We start from the raw sequence: 20045 nt of genomic DNA on the forward strand, positions 1-20045 counted from the left end.
TCCCGTTTTTACCCTTTGGGTACGAAACCCTAAAAAACACACTTTTGAAATCGGCCAATTTTAGAAGCTTATAGCGAGGCAATGATTGGAGATAGATACAAAGTGTAAAGGACGAAGTTATAGAGAATTTAATTAGCTTTTATGATGTAGAAGAAGAGAATTTCGTACGAAGCACCCTTTTTGATGAGTAAGCAAAAAACCAAAAAACGGGAACTTCTTTGCCCCCCCCCCCCCCCCCCCCCCCCCCCCCCTCTCTCTCGGGCTCACCTCGGAGGGGTCAGGACTTTTAGTATGTTTATCTCCTAACTACTCTAAACAAAGTACCAAAGTTAAAATTTCTGCTTTCGACTTTTCCAAGCAGACCCTCATTTTGGGCATTCGTTTACTAGGCTATAGTTCGACTTCCGGCCCTCGGTTTTACGGATTCGCTATTATCCGGACTGCCACCGGTGAGTGTATATTATATCTTAATAATTAATACTTATGTACTTACTAAACATATTATGTGAACAAAATTTGAATTTCGAAAATTTGTATATTATCTCCTGTGGCAATAATTAGTAATTGGTTGTTATAGAATAGAATATTTTTATTGCAAGAATGTAGTTTTTTTTTACTTGTACATTCTGCCATACAAATAGCGTGCAATTGAACATAGAAAATATTTTACCATATGAACTAAGTGTATCTGCTCTCAATCCGTCTCTGCGTCAGTTTGATGATGTCAGCGGCCTTCTCCGCCATGGCGACGAGCACGGAGTTGGGGTACAGCGAGATGGGGGAAGGTAGAACACTCGCGTCCATCACACGGAGACCGCGGACGTGCTTCACCCTGATATAAATGGTTTAATGTAACCTTAGATGTTACAAGTGTCGCGCAATTTTAATATTGAAAGTTCGACGAGCTCAGCAGTGGCGGCCTTAGAGGGTGGCGAACAGGGCAAGCGCCCAGGGTCTCGCTCTTGCAGGGGCCTCGCGTCAAGCAACATATCATAAAGTGGCATTTTATTTGAATTTTTGGCGGTGAGGTCTCAGTGTCAGCGGCGCGGCGCGGCGGTGGACAGACGGCCAAAGGGCCTCGAAATGGGTAAGACCGCCACTGCCGAGCTGATTGGAGCAATAAATAAATAAATAAACGTTTATTCCCCTTCTTTGACCATTACACCACAAGAATAATACAATTAAAAGACAAAAAAAGGGAACGTAAGTACAGTACAAGATTGCAAATAATTTTGAAAAATGGTACAAAACAATCCACATTCCACAATAAGTAAATGTTACAAAATACAATTTATAATATTATGCATATTTAATAATGGCATAATAATATTTCAAAGTCCAACGAAGCAAGGCAGGGAGTGTAATGATCAAAAACTGAATTGGCATCCACTCAGGTAGTGACCGCGGTTCGCAGTCCCTGATTTTCAGTGGATCCAGACTGTCAGGTGAATGACAAACCACACAATAGGCGCATGTGCACAGTGTCTACCAATACACCATCCCTAGACGCACTGTTAAATCACTAGACTGTCGCTAGAACTGTTGCCAGAGTGCTGATTCAGCGTCAACACTTTGCGATATTAATTACTTCGTTGGAGCGACAACTCAGCTATCAGTTCTTGACTCGAATCTCAACGGACGCCTATCCAACCTCATGATTTCTCGAAGTCTTTAATTCCATTTTTGCCAAACAATCTTAAGGTTTTATGCTATTTTACATACTATCCTCAATTCTTAAGTCTATTTCGGAAGCTACTAGTGATATTAACAAAGTATCTTATCTAAGAGCCTTACCTTAGCTGATCGTCCACCACAGTACCCCCAGCAGCGGTGCCCGCAGCGTGGTGTCCGGTCACCGCCACTTCCCGGATGATACACGCGAGGTACTCGTCCGGCGGACTGACGAGTTTCCGCTTGGATTTGATGGGACACTGGTCCGATAGGGGTTTTGTTCTGAAAGTATGTATATTACAGACCAACAGGTGATTTTGTGTGTGTTCAATAAATAAACTTTATACTTAATACCACTAGGGATGGATGTTCCGAGGCCCCTGCAAACGCGAGGCCCGGGCGATTGCCCTATTCGCTACCCTCTAGTGCCGCCACTGCAACTCTATACCTACACCTAAACTAAAGATAGAATATTCTCACTTCCTCTTCCTCCTCAGTCCGAGCTGGTCCATCTTGGAGTAGTTCCAGAACGTCCGGCAGCGCTCCGGCCGCGGCCAGTGGATGCGAGCGCCGATCTCTTGAAACGGACGCGTCGAGATCAGACGCTCGGCGCGACGCAGCGCTGGAAGTATTAATACTTGCAGTTGTACTTACAATGCTTAAAGTACTATCAGAGAAGTTGATAGCGTACGTAATTTGGTTGCGTTATGTCAAACCCAGCTGATAGATCAAGACTAGTGACTAACCAGTAACCCGACCAAATTACGACGGCCTGCCATCTGCCTATGGATCAATTTCTTGGATGTTACATAATATTATTATGATATTATAATTTTCTATTCGTTTACCACAACTTCTTCCGTGGAATCCCAAAGGAAGCATTTCCACGCGATAACAACATCATTCGCCTTGGTATTCATCAACATGGATGCAGTCAATCACGCCTTATGCAAGAACCGTGCATTTACGTATGATAAAAAGTGACCTATGTCCTTATGCTTATGTGGTGATTTATAACCATACACTTTAAGTCTATTATGAATGAAGAATGAAGAAAGAAAGTTAAAAATCTCCATAAAGAACTGTTTTTGGGTAGTTGTGGGTAACCCAACATTTCAAAAAATGTTAAGAACTTCTGAAGTTCCTACCTTTGATCATGCACCTGACGTCGTACTCATGATGCAGGTAGTTGGGGTCGACGTGGGCCGGCACGTTCGTGCTGGTGTCCCGCAGCGTGACGCGGCCCCGCGAGCGCGGCTGCACACACGTGCCCAAGAATATGAACCCCTCCTTGCCGGTGTCGTTGTAGAACGGGAATGTGTCGCGGAATACCTGCAAAAAAAAAGTAAGGAAGAGAATTATGGCTGACGTTAACATTAAACATCCTTCCGCTTCCTTCCGTGAGTTAGGCAGTCGTTGGAGCCTTAAAAAGAATCCATAACTGACATGAACGATATGACTATTTTATATTTGCAGGCATGTTATTTAAATATAACGCTATACAACGACTGGAGCACTGACAATATACAATTAATATTATCATACCAATCAGTAATCACAAAAAAGTGCTCTTTCAGCGCTGCTACTTTTACAGTAAACTCAACATACGGGACACATATAAACCCTAAAGTATTATCAGTTAGTTTTGTTACACCCTATAATATATTACTGGCATTTATTGCCTAATAATATTAACACCTGAGTCTAAGTTTAAAGCAAAGGTAATTAATACCTGTGACTTATAGTTGGATAGATCTCTCAGCAGGCGCTCGCTGGCGGAGCCCATGGTGAACAGCATGAGCGCGGACGTGTTGCGGTACTCCACCCCTGCTACTGGCGGGAACGACAGGTATCCTGGGAAATAGTTTTATTTTATAGCTTTTCATACATATTTATAATTTATACTCTAGAAGAAAGCCTTGGAGTTTATTAATGTGGTCGTAAGGGCATTACGTACGAACGCGCACACGCATGATCCTACGTACGCAAGCACACACATACGCACGCACACAACCACACTAGGCAGTTTACAGACCAACGTCATATTTTGGTCGGATCATGTCAATTCAATGTAAATTATTGTGATCTATCGGCTGGGTTTGACGTAACGCGACCAAACTACGTAGGTCCCCTTCATGAAATCAACTTCTCTGATAGTCAGGGCTCGGGGTTAGGTAGTGTGATTTCGGGATTAGAACGGGATTGAAACACGAAAAATTAATATGGACATTCCTTCCGCGGGATTCACATAATTGTTTTTATCGATCTCAAATAAAATACGGGATGTTAAAATGTATTAAATAAACATTAATATTGTCAGAAAAGAACACTACTACTACGATTAGGTCCTGCAAAATTAAACTTTGGTCATAGATTACATAATACAATACTCTAAAATCGATAAATCGATCTAAACCATCACTGACTTACATAATTTCGGGTACGTAAATGCCCTCTTGCTATCTTTGTGCACTGTTTTCAAACTAGATAATTTTGAGCTAGGACGTAGTAAAATTACCGATCGGAAACCGACCACTTGCATTGTTAAAAGTTGATTAAATGAACTATTAACTCAAAATAAGATATATATTTTTTTTATATGTACCCTTCCTCTTTTTTATTATTTCAAATCAAATCAATTTAATTGTCAGAATACATAACATTATTCATTCAATTACCATCCTCGTAATATGTTCATATAAAATGAATACATTAACAAAAATATAATATTTGCAATCACACAATGTGTGCCTAGTTCAATTGTTTTTTTTTAAAAAGAGGGCATCACTGTCCACCTTAAAAAACAAGCCTAAATTATGCAGAAGTAGTTCTAAGTAGGTAGCAAAATTAATCAGATCAACAATCGGGATTCGGGATTTATCCCGGGGGTATGTCCATATTAATCTTTACATTTTGTCACAAGTACCAAAATCACACTACCTAACCCCGAGCCTTGCTGATAGTACAAAAATGTTGCTGACGCTTTAGTACTTTATTTGATATCCCAGAGGTCTCCGAAAAGGAAGTAGACGATCTGGTTACGGTTTTTATTGCGTTTTTCTAAGAATCTAGCTAATGTACCTAGGTAATTAAAATATAAAACTTCCCTTTTAGCTTTACCGCAGTCAAAATCAATTGCATAATATTCACCCTTTTTGTTCCAGTTGTAGTCCCACAGAGTACTGGCGCTGAAGACCTTGGCGAGCGTGGTGCTGACCGGCCGGCGCACGCTCACGAATACCGGCACGTTCATGTGCTCGTGCAGGTTGGCGCCCATGTGGGCGGCCGCTCTACTCACCTCGCTTGTTCCAGTAGTAGTCCCACAGAGTACTGGCGCTGAAGACCTTGGCGAGCGTGGTGCTGACCGGCCGGCGCACGCTCACGAACACCGGCACGTTCATGTGGTCGTGCAGGTTGGCACCCACGTGGGCGTTCTCAGCTACTATGTCTACCTTTAGCCTGAAAGTTAAAGTCAATTTAGTATGCTTAAAATTTCTTATAAGCTGTTATATTATATTGTCTGTTTGGCTCGATGAATTCACACAAAAGACTCTCCAGCAGAAACTCTCTGGTCCAAATAGTGGAAAATCGAAAACCCTCCTCACTTTGACGAGTTGTAAACTTTTATCAACATACTTGTCCAAAAGCCCCCTAGGTCCGATGCCCGAGGATATCAGTATCTGCGGGGTCTTCATGGTACCGGCACAGAGTATGATCTCGTTGTTGGCGAAGATATTGTTGAGGAGGCGGTGCTCCTGCAGGATGTAGACGGACGACGCGCGACGGTTCTCGAAGCGGATCTGAAAATGATTAAAGACGTGAGTGGAAGAAGGAAATTAACAGTAAAAAATTATGCAAGAGTAGCTTTTGAAACATAATCTGACAACGTATAGCCATGAGAATGTCGCTATGGGACACTTAGCATTGGGCGGTTGGGGAATAACGAACATAAGCCCCCTAATACTGTTAAAAATGTTTTCCCAGGGTACGGTTCAAGGTCCACTGTCATATGCATTTCAATATGACCGGAAAAAGACAAACTTACCTTGTATAATATTAGCTGTGTTCAATTTTTAATAGTAGGGGGGGGGGGGGGGTTATTTTATACTCACGGTAACTCCCTGAGTCCTCAGCATCACATGCAGGTTCTTCCTCCTCAGCGCCGGACGGAGGTACGCGTCTAGTATCTGGTGTCTGGCCCCATCTTTCACGGTGGCCGTGGCCTTCCGGAACAGCGTGTACCGGTCGGCCAGGCTGGCTGACGCTTGGCGGAATACTCGCATCAGTTCGTTGGATTCGTCCACCACTTGGAGTTTCATGGGAGCCTGGTGGGAGTAAGATGAAGGATGGACATCTATTGAAGTCTACTAGATGTTGTCGCAACCATTTCTCGCAGGAACCGTACATTTTGATGTAATAAAAACTGTTAGTCCTTTCCATACAGACAGACAGACAGAAGACAGAAACACTTTCAGTTTTAATAATATTAGTATTTATGGGTAGCTTACGCTGCTATTGTTATTGCTTGCGTTGTGCACTAAAGTGTAACCTTATAGGAACTAAGTTAATAAGAATAATTAAGTAAACGTGGGAGAGCCATGCTTCGGCACGAATAGGCTGGCTCGATCGGAGAAATACCACGTTCTCACAGAAAACCGGCGTGAAACAGCGCTTGCGCTGTGTTTCGCCGAGTGAGTGAGTTTACTGGAGGCCCAATACACTACCCTATTCCCTTCCCCACCCTCCCCTATTCCCTTTCCTTCCCTACCCTCCCCTATTACCCTATTCCTGCATCTCTTCTGATGCTGCGAGTGTCTATGGGCGACTTAAGTTGCTTTCCATCAGGTGACCCGTTCGCTCGTTTGCCCCCTTATTTCATACAAAAAGTAGTTTTGTTTTCATAATATAGGCTCGAAAATTTTTCAGAATTTCGTTATGCGAAATGACAAGCCTTTAAACTTTAAAGTAATATACCTTCAAGCATTCCTCATCGCCCCCACAGTAGCTCGAGTCAAACTCGCTCCTGATGGTCCCAAACGCCTTCTTGAAGTACGGCTTAAGGTCCTCGAAGGTCCAGCCCCGGAAGCCCAGGGTCTTCCACCTGTCGTAATCCTCGGGTATTCCAAACCCGTGGAGCAGGAAGTTGATCTGACCGGAACCTCCGAGACCCTTGCCGCGGGGGATTATTGCTGTCTGTGGTAGAGAATGTTCATTTAAAAATTATAGATATTAGTTAAACAATAACACGTACATTTTGACTAACTAGCTCATATACGTGGGAGAGCCATGCTTCGGCACGAATGGGCCGGCTCGACCGGAGAAATACCACGTTCTCACAGAAAACCGGCGTGAAACAGCGCTGGCGCTGTGTTTCGCCGAGTGAGTGAGTTTACCGGAGGCCCAATCCCCTACCCTATTCCCTTCCCTTCCCTCCTCTATTCCCTTCCCTTCCCTATTCCCTTCCCATCCCAACCCCCCCATATTACCCTATTCCCTCTTAAAAGGCCGGCAACGCACCTGCAGCTCTTCTGATGCTGCGAGTGTCCATGGGCGACGGAAGTTGCTTTCCATCAGGTGACCCGTTTGCTCGTTTGTCCCCTTATTTCATAAAAAAAAAATGACCAAATCTATAAACATAGTAGCGTAGTTTTTACGACCTCTGTGGCTCAGTGGTGAGCGCGTCGGTAGCTCAAGCCGGGGGTCGCGGGTTCGAATCCCGCCGACGGAACAAAAAGTTTTTCAAAGTTCCTGGGTCATGGATGTGTATTAAATATGTGTATCATATAATAAAAAATCTTAAATATATGTATAGTATAAAAAGTATTAAATATATGTCCGTTGTCTGGTACCTGTAACACAAGTCCTTCAGGTACTTACCACGGGGCCAGACTGACGTGGTGTGAACGTTGATAGATATTAAAAAAAAAAAAAAGTTTTATGCATGTGTAATATGTATAGTAAGCCCCTGCAGAATGGCTATCCTTCCCTAACTAGGCCGTACATATGATCCATATTATTTCTGTGGATCCATACGACCTACGATGATACCTGATCCCACAACCCAAACGACGAGTACTTCTGCGGCGTGGTCCGCACCGACCAGTCGTTGGGTCCCTGCTGCGCGGCCGTGGCGGTCAGCGGGATCCGCGTGAAGTAGCCCATGTGGTCCCCGGCCTCGATCAGTAGAACCCTCACGTCGGGGTCTTCGGAGAGACGCGCGGCGAGTACGCAGCCCGCTGTGCCCGCGCCCACTGGTATTGGAACGAAATCCGAATGTTTTTTTTCGGAAAACTTTAATCTACAGAATGTAACAAAACTAAATAATAATACTTTAGGCCCTAAAGTATTATTACTTAGCAAACTATGTATAGGGACCCATACATGTACCCAAAGCTTACGGTATGTATGGGTCCCTTATACATAGTTCGCTGTGAAAGTAGCAGCGCTGAAGAGTAACTTCTTTTTTCACCTTTGTATAGAAAAATTACATGGGTAAGCGTCATGAATTTTTTTCGTGATTTGTATGGACAAATCACGAAAAAAAAATGCTTTTTCAGCGCTGCTACTTTTATAGTGAACTCTATAATATAAGGTATAACACACCAATAAGTATTACCTATCAGTCCTATCACTTAGTTTTGTTACACCTCGTATAAGTGGTACGTGCCATGCCGACTTTATGGGCGCCGCAGACTCGATCGCACAAAAAGTCTGTCGTCTGCGATCTCCCTAAATGTAAGGTAAGAATGGTCGTAGTCAGTGGCGGCGGAAGACCTAAATTTTATATGGGCAAAAAAATATTTTGGCAGTTATCTGCCAAAAAATTATAAAATCTTTAAAATATTTGTTTGCATCAAATAGAAATCAAATGTACGGTTCCAACGACAATTAATTATATTATCAATCGATTAGCAATATTAGATTAGCGCGAGTGGCCCTTAAGGGGCGACTAACCCTAAAGTGTCGATTTTATAATTCATTTTTATACTTGAAAATAAGCCCCGAATTGTTTCATTTTCTAAAATAAGATACTACATTATATTTCCGAGAATTCGATCTGAGCAAAAACACGATATCTTAAAATTTTCTCGATAGAAAAAAATCACAAAGATGCATCTAATTTTCACGAATTTTTCATATATTGCCACTTAGTTCAATGCACGGTTGTGCATTGAACTAAGTTAATATTTTAAAACATTGTATAAAATTCTATCATTGAGAGATTCTTAAAATGTTGTATATTTATCGAGTTATTGAGAAAAAACTAATTTGGCGATGAATCCGCGTCGTTCTTTTTCACCTGGCATATGAAAGACGGGCATGAGTGTGAAGAGAGAAGGACGATGTTTGATTTTTGGGGTTAGTCGCCCTCTTAAAAACCCCTAGGCGTAATGCCAAATATTTACACGACCATAAGCGTTGGATCAGTAGCGTAACTAGGTATAACATCCGGGGCCGTGTCAAATTAGTGGGGCCCTATCAGTAAAAATCGTCAAATTAGTAATAAAACAATGTATAAAAAATTCTGACCTCACGGCCTCTTGGGCCGGGGGCCCGTAGCATTTTGCCAGCCCTGCCACCTTATAGTTACGCCACTGCTTTGGATAGCGCCATTTAAAACACTTAAGTATGTCGTAGTGTGAATAAAGAATTATTATTTTCATATATTTTCAAATCATTACTTTGCTCACACTACTTAGTACTTAGAGAATACAACAACTGCTGCTCATATCGGTAATATCCATCATCTACTTTGCTATTAATTTTACCCAGGCGCACTACATTATTTAATCAACTTAATTAAACTTACCGATAATATAGTCGTATCGTTTTTCAGGTTTGGTGATTATACTCGTGTATCCATTGTAGTATTTCTGGTACACGATGTAGGATATGATAGCAAAAACCACACCGAAAATATACGAGAAGACGGCCATGTTTTACTGTTTTCTTCGTACATACCGACTGGAACTTACACGTAATCTAGACAATACCTTCACTAATTGAATTAGCCAGAGTTAGCCTACCTTTGGCACATATAAATTAAGTAACTTACTAGTACTTTTGTTTCTTAACCAATGACGTTATATTCCACTTGCAAAAAATAAATAATTGATATCTATTTATACAAAGTTAAATAGGTAATTATTTAAATATTATAAAGACAACGATTAGACTAAAGATTCCCAAAATTGGTACATGAAAATAATAAAATACACTCACTACTCAATGACAAAACTTTTCACGGGAATTTCAACTTTATTAATATAAGTACCTAATACGGCAAAAAAATTTACATATTATTAAAGTTGCTCGCTCCCTAAATGAGTCAGCAAGTAATTACCATAGTATACGCTTCAACTAACGTTTTAGTTTATTACTGTCTAAAATGAATAGTAAATAGAGAAAATGTTTGCAACACCTGTCCAAAGCCTAAGAGGATTAGACTAGAAACGTTGATGGTAATCAATAATTTATTTATACTATATCATGCAACATTTTATTTATATTTCGTAATACTGGGAAGGAGGAAAATCAGAGAACCTTTGATTCCATAGTTTACTTGAATGCTGATATCAGATTTACTTTGATATTTTGGATTGTTTGCTTGGACTAGCAAATGTAGATAAACAAGTAATTTTCAACAGTCCGTAATTACAGTAACTGTTTGAAGAGGTCATGCTAGGACAACATGCAACATTATTAAATAACCTGTAAAATAATTCAGATTATTATTAATTAATATGATCATCAAATTACTAGTTTTTCTTAGATTTAAAGCTTTATAGAATAAAACAATGACATTATATTCTAATTAAAAAAAGGGCAAACTCCAAGACATAAAATGCTAAAATGTATTGAGTTAAAATCTTTTTACTCTATTAATACTCTCTGAGAGTGTCCATTTTACAATCTTTTGGTAGAATCAGTAATAAAAGTAAAGTAAGCCGCAAATTACATTTTGAATAAATAAAACACAACTTTCTGTCTTGCTATCTTTATTGTAGGATCTAAGTGTAATTAGATGGCTAGTAAATATATTGTTAAAATCTGAGACAGAAACAGTATTTGTAAAGTTTATTTTATCTTAACTCACAAATGTTTACTTCAAGAAAATACTATTGTACAATTTGAAGCTTGCGTTAACAGTTTAATCACATATATCCGAGTGCCTATAGCTCAACGTCTTCAACCATGTCTCCTGTTGCAGGCACCATGATGGGTGCTTCAATTACTTGTTTCCGACCCTTAGCATCAATGACCTCAATAGTCTCAGGTTCTACGTCCATCTCTTCTTCTGCCTGTCTCTGTTTAAGGCCTGCCGCTGGTGATCTAAAATGAAAAATGTCATTTTAATAAGAATAATTTGGTATTGCATTCAGAATGTAACAAATTTTACTAAAGTTTTAAGTTACCATAAATTATTGCTCCAATTTTATAACAAACATCCATAATTTGATTAAAAAAAATAAAAAATTTAGCAAGTTAATGAGCCTCAGTATTGCATTATTGCTTAGTTAACCCATCATTTTATTATTATTACTTCTACAGGCACTAAGTATAAACAATCATTTATTGGAGGTAAATTGCCATAAGTAGTACATAAATAGGTGAAAAAATACTAGAAGAACCTTCACCAGTTTTAATTAGTAAGTGGTAAATCTTCAATGCAGATACCATAAAATTATTTTTAGTCTCTTACTGAAAATAATAATATGGTGCAATTTTTACAATAATCATCCAAATCAAGTGTAAAGCTTTTTGCCAAACATTACTAATTATTAGAGTTATTAACCAAAATTTGATACTTTTATAAACTGTATGTGTAATATTCAGTTAGGATATATATGCAATAACGTTAAAAATTTGTAATGAATTCATACCTTATAAGTGAGATATCTCTCTGTACTTCTCTGACGTCTCTCTGCCACTCAATCTCTCGTCCCTTCCTCAGTCTCTGCATGATGTGGTTGTTAGCCCTCCTCTGGCGGATCTCCTCGACCTTCTTCATGGCCTCGATGGTCTTCGTCCACAACTCTCTGTTGTATTTCACCGGGATATTACGACGCTTCTCGAACTCGAACGATGGGTCGATCGCCAGATCTTTGCCCGCTGTCTTTCTGTATGTTTTGGTCCATTTGGTCTTACGCGGGTTCTTCTTCTTTTTGAACGCTGCATGGCATTTTGATCGGCAAAACCTAAAAATCTGATAACATTGGTTAGCCGTATTGGTAACCGAGATGGAACCGACGTCGAAATTTTGCACTTCAAAGGATTTATATACTTACTTTGCAGTCGTTTCTCACAAATTGTATGCCGTGGCCAGGATAAATCCTGGAGGAACAGAAATAACAAGTTTCTATACGCATTTTTACACGTGCTGTATTTGTTTGACAGCACACAAGAGAATGTTTTCATGCGAATGACATTGACATTTGACGTTTGAGTTTTTTTTTTGTATTATGGCGCTCAGCTTTTTAACCATGGCCAGTGTCAAGTAAAATATGGCGGGAAAACAATTTTTTGTGTACAATTTCAGTACAGTCAGTCAAAAGTCTAGTCAAAGTCGTAGTAAAAGTCAATACAGTCAAGGAGTCATGTCGGTCGCTTCAGTAAAGTGGTAGGCGCTTTACTGAAACTTTCAATGGAGATTTGGAGGGAACACAAAATAGTACGTTTCTGGATGTTGTATCAATGGGCGTATTATCGTATACATATAGCCAGGATTCTTTATGGGGGGGCATAGGTCTTCCCTTCTACTCTCAGTTCCTCCCTTCTACTCTCTCCGCTCCACGTTTAGGTGTTTAGGTAATATGAAACTCGTGTTGTGGTTTTTTATTTTTATTATAATAATAATTCTTTAATAATTATGAATCAAGATGATAATACAAATGAGTCACGTACAAAGTAAAGTAAAAGCACGTACGATGAAGAATTAATATTCGTTTGATTTACTTAGCAATATTATTTTTGCTTCTGAGGCCAACCCAAACATTTTTGCAAATCAACCCAAGCGTACAATGCTTATTGGGGCATATTACACCGTACACGCATCAATATTATCACGATTCCGTGATAATATTGATGATGTAATAGGCCGAATCGCAGTATCGCAGTTATAGTATTTGTGAATTGTGATTCGCGTGATACTGGAATCATGATAATATTGATGGGTGTAATACCTGCCATTGACGCTTTATCAGCTTCATCGTTGAATGGCGGCTCTTTCAATGGCCCAGTATTGTTTCTGTCGGAATGTTTCCACATAACCGCGGGTAGTTGGGATTCCATCGGCGGCTCATGCAAATTGACTGCGTTGCATTTTTTCTTTTTTTAATCTGATTTTTGTTAGGGTTGTGCTTTGCCTGCACTTTCACCTGTTTATTAGACGTACTTAATAATAATTCCAACGCGCTACTGAAGCTCGTCGGTACAATCGGTCGGTACCTAGTATATCTATAAGTTCTGATTTTAGCTGTTTTAATACATTCGTAGGCAGTGCCGTAAATAGCCTTTTTTGCGCCCTGAGCGAGCTTCTATAACTGCGTCCTTTTTTTTTATAGGTACACAGAGCAATGCTATGTATAGCCCTCTCTGGTCTGGCCATTCTTGCGCGCCCCGGAATCTACGCCCTGTGCATAGGCACCGGTGGCACCGCCCTATTTACGGCACTGTTCGTAGGTACAATAATAATTAATAATACTTATTATCATTACAGCTTGGTTAATGTATGCTTCTTATTTTCCGTAGTTGGCGTAAAGTTTTTGATTATTTCAATACTCAATAAAATTATTGGTAAAAATAACTTGTGTCACTCGGGGACTGCCGCGGTAAAGCTATTGCACAGCATTTTTTATCAACTTATGCAATTAAAATTCGCATACTTACCTACATCAGCTAGTCGTACGCACACAAACACAGTTTCGAAGTCTGCCAAACTGAATCGACTTTACCTAGATGATGCATGGCAACGTTGTGCCGGACGTAGTGACTAGTGGGGGTGTTAGGTTTCGGAATTTTGTTATTCTTATAATATTATTTTTATTTTTAAGTAGATGTGTTATCAGTTTATCACCATTCACCACAGTCAAGGGTTTGACAACGCGAGCCCTCGGCTTTTAGCTAGTATTATTATACCAGTTACCTCTATAACCAGTCATAGCTTGTAAATTTTAATAAAAAATACAACTTCTAACTTTTTCCACAAGTGCCAACCCTAAAGGTTAAGTAAAAATTGCACGTCTACCTGTCACTAGTGACATACGAGGTGACATGCGCAGGAGATGGCTTTTGCATTTTAATTTAAAAAATCATCCATTGTCATCCTCTTGCACTTGCAGAACAAAACATCTGCACGCAATTTTAGGCACTAGGAGAACGCAATAAGAAACTTTGTTGTGACTTGTGTGTATTTTTGTTCGTGGTAGAGAATGTAGCTTGGGGTACGTTTTTTATGCAATTGGGATGGCGACTGGCGACAGAAAGCTTATTACAGGGAAGAGATTGCATCTTGTAAATCATGTAACGGTACTGATTTTAGGGTTCCTTAATTTTATAAGTTAATTAATTTTATAATGACGACCTCTGTGGCTCAGTGGTGAGCGCGTTGGTAGCTCAAGCCGGGGGTCGCGGGTTCGAATCCCGCCGACGGAACAAAAAGTTTTCGAAGTTCCTGGGTCATGGATGTGTATTAAATATGTGTATCATATAATAAAAATCTTAAATATATTATGAATAGTATAAAAGTATTAAATATATTTCCGTTGTCTGGTACCCGTAACACAAGTCCTTCAGGTACTTACCACGGGGCCAGACTGACGTGGTGTGAAGCGTCCATAGATATAAAAAAAAAAAAAAATAAGTGTCAGCCATTTGTAAAAAGCTCACGAGACCCGGTTGAAACACAGAGACCCGGTGGATACTGTACAGTGTACCTAATAGTATCCACCGGGTCTCTATATTCTCTACAATATAATACTGTACCTAGTTACAGTGTACAGTGTACACAGTATTATGCTGTTAAGGTACATTTCTAAGACCTAACTGCCACACTCAGAGACGTCTAATGATGATGAATATAATGAAAAGTTTGACAGATATTAAAAATATATCTTACATAGGACATTTCTGACAGACAGCAAGTATAATTGTGTCCCGAACTGCCGAACTCCTGTCGCATTTGCTGTCTCAAGATGTTTATACCCTACTGACGTTCTTCTCCATGCAGCACGCTTCAGACGAGGGCAGAGAGTTGTTGTGACTAGGTACCACTAATTTAATGACTAAACTTAGGTAGACGAATTTGAAATGAGTTCGTCAGCACTATCAATATGCGCATGCGCAGTTACGCAGTAAATCGCTCGAGTTTGGTCACCGACAGATTTAAGAGCAGACAGCCCGTTCATGGTTAATTAACCTTAAAGTATCCAAAAAGGATCCTTATGTCAATGACATAGAGATCCTGTCAAGAGAAATATCTCTGAACGGGCAGCAGCGTCTAGACTCTATACCAAACGTGACCATCATACCCCGGAGACTCTCCATCACGCTGGTTTATTGGTTCAGCCGATTTATGTGACTGACGACGTATAAAAATCCCGACTTTATTTCTAGCATACTTTATCTGTAGCCCTGACGTCACTGCGACCCATAAGAATCTATTGTGACTCCTTCGCACTAGAGTACCATCCCCAACCCAAAACTGCTCATAAATTGAACGATATGATTGGGGTTGGTGCCACGAATTTCCTCTGTGGATGAGTATTCGTGGCGACCAAGGTGCCTGTTCCTGCTCTGTAGTAGAGCAGGACAGTCAAGGAGAAAGTGAATAGGTGTCTAATCCTCCTCCTCAAATAATCTGCAAGTCTTTATGCTACAAATACCCATTGTGTTGAGCTTGCAGTGTCCAGTTAGGCTTCTGGTAAGGATTCTTAGTTGGTTCCTACCCAAGGTGCAGAGCAATGATCCTAATAGTTTCTTGTTGAAGCCAGGAATTAGTGACTTGGAGTGTTCAAGGCCAGGAGTCTCAGCCCATTGCTTTCTGCTTAGTCTGTGACTCCATTCCTTGAGCACTTACTTTGTGGTACTGGGACTACTGGAAGGTATACCACAGACGGTTCTGGGCCATAAATATGAGGCTCTCGGCCCCAGGCCTAGCCAGTTCGTCAGCGGTTTCATTGCCGGGGACGTTACTGTGGCCCGGGACCCATACTAGGCAGATGTTGTTGTTCCTTCCCAGCATGTTTAACGTCTCAATGCATTCCAGAACCAATTTGGACGAGACTTCTGCGGCAGTCAGTGCTTTAAGTGCAGCTTGACTATCGGAGAAGATAAAAACATTTTTTTCATTCCATAGACTACGGTCCATGCAGAGTGAAAGCGATACGAGCTACAATATTATGTGAAGACCAGTCGGCTGTATTATAGTTTTGTAAAATTGTAAATCCTAGACCATTAACAATGGGAAGATCGCTTTAAATCGAATTCTAAGACGTTTCCCTAAGGATACAAGTTTCCTAACCTAACACCAATCTGTTATTAGATTATATGACATGAAAGCTTAAGAACCCCCGGTAGTACACAAACCCTTTGGCCTCCAATCAAAGAGCCGAGCGTCACACTTAAAGCTCTAATCACTTCGCTAATGCCATGATCACACCTACCGAGTAGTCGCGTGGCGAGACCACGCTCACCACTGTTAGACAGTGCTTCACCGAGGGCACTCTTTTGACACTCTACTTGGTATGTGTGATCATGGCATAAGGGCCTGATTGCACCGACCGAATAGAGTGGTAAGACAGTGCAAACAGACAATTTGATTGGTCGATGGAGAGCATACTAAACATAGGAGTGCTTTTCTTCCTACTCCTCCTATTTTCTTCTGATTAATTTCGTTGCGGGTCCCAAGACAGCTTTAGCATGTCCCGGCGACACAGGAGATACAGTGGTGGGAATGTGTGGTGGGCCAAAGCCCGATAAAAAAAAATAGGAGTGCTCAGCCGGGGCCAACATCGCTACTCTACTCGAAGGTGTAATTTGGCTCTTAAACCACATGCAGCTAAATTGATAGCAGCGCACACAGGAGCATAATTTGTAATTTATCACGCTTTGTTATAGCTAGTTGGCCACTTTTGATCCGTTATGCTTTCTAGTTTTCCGGTAGTGATTGACGTAATATTATGTTGTTAAATAGTTGCAAATGTATTGCCCTTTTTCAACAACCACTTCAAGTTTTCCCTAGGCTCAAGCTTAAAATGGCAGATAACTATGTCTGGAGTCGATTTTCGTGCAATTTTGCACACCCCAGAGAAACGCATAATCTATTTATATCGGTGGGAAAATGTAGCATACATTTTCCCCCCCTACAACGCGGGCGATCGTAAGCTAAATAAGCTTTAAAGAAATCGGTTGAAAATACTCCCTAGCGATAGACTAATAATAAAACTTATTAACCATTCAATGGTTGGCAATATTTTTTACGGTCTTAATCAATTATATTAGCGCTGGGCGAATCATTGAGCAGCCATCTAATAAACACATCAATTGTTAATCTTCCTCGTAAATAATGTACAAAATATTGACGTCCAATTATGTAGCAATATATCTGGTGTTTAAACTTGCGATTTATCGCCTGGCTCCCGTCCAATGTAGTCAATTATACGTTATTGATAATGAGTTATGTTAATTTGAAGATTTGGCCTCAGTCTAAACTCTAAACTCTATGTTATAAGCGAGTACGTTATATAGTTGTAATTTGTATATGTACTTACTTTGTTGTGTAGGGTTATGGGCACGTACTCGTTTCAATGCAACTTCATTCTCCATTCGTTTCAGTTAAATTTTCAAACTCATAGAGGTATTAAGTGGATCAAAGTTTTATACTTTGATTGACGTATATATTAAGAACACTCTGTTGCTATTTGATAGGAAAAAGATTGGACCGAACTAGAAAAAAAGGTGATTTATGTGATGTTGCATAATATAATGGGATAATCGTCAAAGATTTTTCTTTAGGTTACGGAAAGTAACACACCCGAAGCCTTATGGGGAACTTACAGGCGCGGTCGCAGCCTGAAATTTTGGTGGGGGGTCACTCACTAGTCACTACACTAATATATATTTTTTATCTGCGCCCTCGGATGGTTCTGGGTTGACAGCTGTCTAAGGTCGGACGCAGTGGTGGTTGGGGGATAACTAGAAATTACCTTCTATTATTTGGCAAGATTTTGAGATTTTTCAATTTGACCTTAGATTTTGGGGGGGGGGGGTCATGTCCCCTGTTACCTCCCCCCCCCCCTTCGGACCGCCCCTGGGAACTTAACGAATCAAACTGATTCACACTAGTTATACCTACTCAGCATAAATTCAAAAGCGTCTCTTTTACCTTTCAATCATAAGCTGAACCAAATTTGATGAAATTTGTTATTGAGTTGCACATTTTACCAAGAAAGGACAGTTTCTTGTGACAAAAGAGCTCAAGCGAATTAATCAATTTTTGGGAATAGCCTGGTCACTAGAATGCGCTTTTATTATGCCAGTTGCGTCCAAGAAAAGGTCATGTATTGCGCCAATGAAATTAGTGATAATAATATTATGACGACGTGTGGACTGTGGTCAACCGCATGCATTGTGCTGAGCGTGTCAGTCCACACTCCACAGTCACACAATGGGAAAAGTCACTAGAAAAATAAGATGACTACCGCATGTTATTGTTTTTTTGGTTTTTAGAGTGAGTGCAAGTGCAAATGCAGCAAAATGAGAGTGATCAACACTTCGAAGTAGAACTTATCCTGCATAAAATCTAAATTGAAGACGTGAGTGAAAGAATCGAACAAGTAACATTTCGTAACATACGGACAATAACTCATTTTTTCCCTAATTATTTTAATAAAACTTGTAAGTTATCTACTACATAACCTAGCTAATATATCTGGCTACACATATAATCCATATTTTTTATATTTCAAATAATTTTTCCGGCCCTAAAGCCTCCATTTAAGCAAAAAAAAAAACGGGATTTTTTTTCATGTTACTTACCTTATTCTTCCACTCACGTCTTGAATTATGGTTTAGTAGCAGTAACTGTGTGTTGGTTTTGTGTATTTACAGGAAGAGCAGGCATTGGTGATTAGGTTGCTAAAACTGAACAATTATATTGTTCAGTTTTAGCAACCTAATCACCAATGCCTGCTCTTCCTGTAAATACACAAAACCAACACAGTTACTGCTACTAAACCATAATTCAAGACGTGAGTGGAAGAATAAGGTAAGTAACATGAAAAAAAATCCCGTTTTTTTTTTTGCTTAAATGGAGGCTTTAGGGCCGGATAAATTATTTGATGGTAATAAGATGGTAATAAGAAAATAGTTTGCCAGCAAGCATTAAAGTGAATCATCAAGGGGTTTTAGTAGGTAGATCATTACATTATATCCCTCTTATAACAAAGAAAGCTCAGCATAATCTCAAGAAGATACATAATATTATTGAAAACTGATCTGCTGTCCAAAAACTTTTGACACATACTCAATATGGCTATGTTCTTGGCTGTTGCGTAATTTAAAAAAATCTCCAATTATAAGCGGGTGAGAAGGAGCGGCCGAATTTGCGGGCGGGGATTAAGTTGTCAGTTCTGACGCGCGAAAATTAACAGCAGGGTGGTCCTCGCGCGTCCATCGTCCGCACCAAGTATGGTCTGCAACAAATGGGATGAAAAAAAGAGAAAGAAATTGTGAAAAAGAAATAAGAGAGATTATTTTTGCTATGCACAGGTTACACGGGCTGAAAATTGAACGATGCCATACAAAATTGCGAACAGAAAACATTTTAGGCGAAAACAGGAATGTCTCAAAAATTTTCTCCAGCAATTTTCTCCAGCGTCACTTATTGTGAAGATCTCCAGAAGAACCTCCAGAATTATCAATCTTCTAATTATCTTCTTTTTTTTTATGAAATAAGGGGGCAAACGAGCAAACGGGTCACCTGATGGAAAGCAACTTCCGTCGCCCATTGACACTCGCAGCATCAGAGGAGCTGCAGGTGCGTTGCCGGCCTTTTAAGAGGGAATAGGGTAATAGGGGAGGGTAGGGAAGGGAAGGGAATAGGATAGGGGATTGGGCCTCCGGTAAACTCACTCACTCGGCGAAACACAGCGCAAGCGCTGTTTCACGCCGGTTTTCTGTGAGAACGTGGTATTTCTCCGGTCGAGCCGGCCCATTCGTGCCGAAGCATGGCTCTCCCACGTATCTCTCAAACAGTTGACGTGTACACGACCTTTTCTTTACTAATAACAAAATAGTTGATAGTTACATAAGCGCACCTATATGATAAAGTCCAAAAGTAAGATTATAATTGAATTATTGTTGTCCTTGGAATT

General features: G+C 40.2%; 2 protein-coding genes and 1 long non-coding RNA gene across 3 annotated transcripts; 1 reads left to right on the forward strand and 2 right to left on the reverse strand.

The window, feature by feature from the left end:
- Positions 1-489: 489 nt before the first annotated feature.
- Positions 490-9620, reverse strand: LOC121734205 (neither inactivation nor afterpotential protein G). The gene is made up of 11 exons (XM_042124685.1): positions 9482-9620; positions 7720-7922; positions 6646-6864; positions 5784-5996; positions 5308-5471; positions 4970-5130; positions 3404-3525; positions 2820-3003; positions 2152-2293; positions 1795-1953; positions 490-832 (listed from the first exon to the last, which is right to left on the reverse strand). Exons 1-11 carry the CDS (start codon positions 9606-9608, stop codon positions 679-681), a joined length of 1848 nt encoding a protein of 615 aa, XP_041980619.1. The 5' UTR covers positions 9609-9620; the 3' UTR covers positions 490-678.
- Positions 854-18159, forward strand: LOC121734208. The gene is made up of 3 exons (XR_006036675.1): positions 854-977; positions 16176-16182; positions 18146-18159. It is a non-coding gene; the product is annotated as an uncharacterized LOC121734208 (long non-coding RNA).
- On the reverse strand, positions 10654-12083 carry LOC121734207 (probable ribosome biogenesis protein RLP24). Its single transcript, XM_042124687.1, has 3 exons — positions 11961-12083; positions 11556-11878; positions 10654-11004 (listed from the first exon to the last, which is right to left on the reverse strand). The coding sequence occupies exons 1-3, from the start codon at positions 12039-12041 to the stop codon at positions 10845-10847; spliced, it is 564 nt and encodes a 187-aa protein (XP_041980621.1). The 5' UTR covers positions 12042-12083; the 3' UTR covers positions 10654-10844.
- Positions 18160-20045: the final 1886 nt, after the last annotated feature.

This window comes from Aricia agestis, chromosome 15, assembly GCF_905147365.1.
Source record: "Aricia agestis chromosome 15, ilAriAges1.1, whole genome shotgun sequence".
Taxonomy (NCBI): Eukaryota; Metazoa; Arthropoda; class Insecta; order Lepidoptera; family Lycaenidae; genus Aricia; species Aricia agestis.

Bases quoted from the DNA above. Each gene is read 5' to 3' on its own strand.
- LOC121734207 (XM_042124687.1), bottom strand. From the start codon at position 12,041: ATGCGTATAGAAACTTGTTATTTCTGTTCCTCCAGGATTTATCCTGGC. The intron at 11,879-11,960 runs GTAAGTATATAA...CAATGTTATCAG, and splicing joins TTGTGAGAAACGACTGCAAA to ATTTTTAGGTTTTGCCGATC. The intron at 11,005-11,555 runs GTATGAATTCAT...TTTTCATTTTAG, and splicing joins AGAGATATCTCACTTATAAG to ATCACCAGCGGCAGGCCTTA.
- LOC121734205 (XM_042124685.1), bottom strand. From the start codon at position 9,608: ATGGCCGTCTTCTCGTATATTTTCGGTGTGGTTTTTGCTATCATATCC. The intron at 6,865-7,719 runs GTATCATCGTAG...TCTCTACCACAG, and splicing joins CGTTTGGGTTGTGGGATCAG to ACAGCAATAATCCCCCGCGG. The intron at 2,294-2,819 runs GTAGGAACTTCA...TAATACTTCCAG, and splicing joins CGTCAGGTGCATGATCAAAG to CGCTGCGTCGCGCCGAGCGT.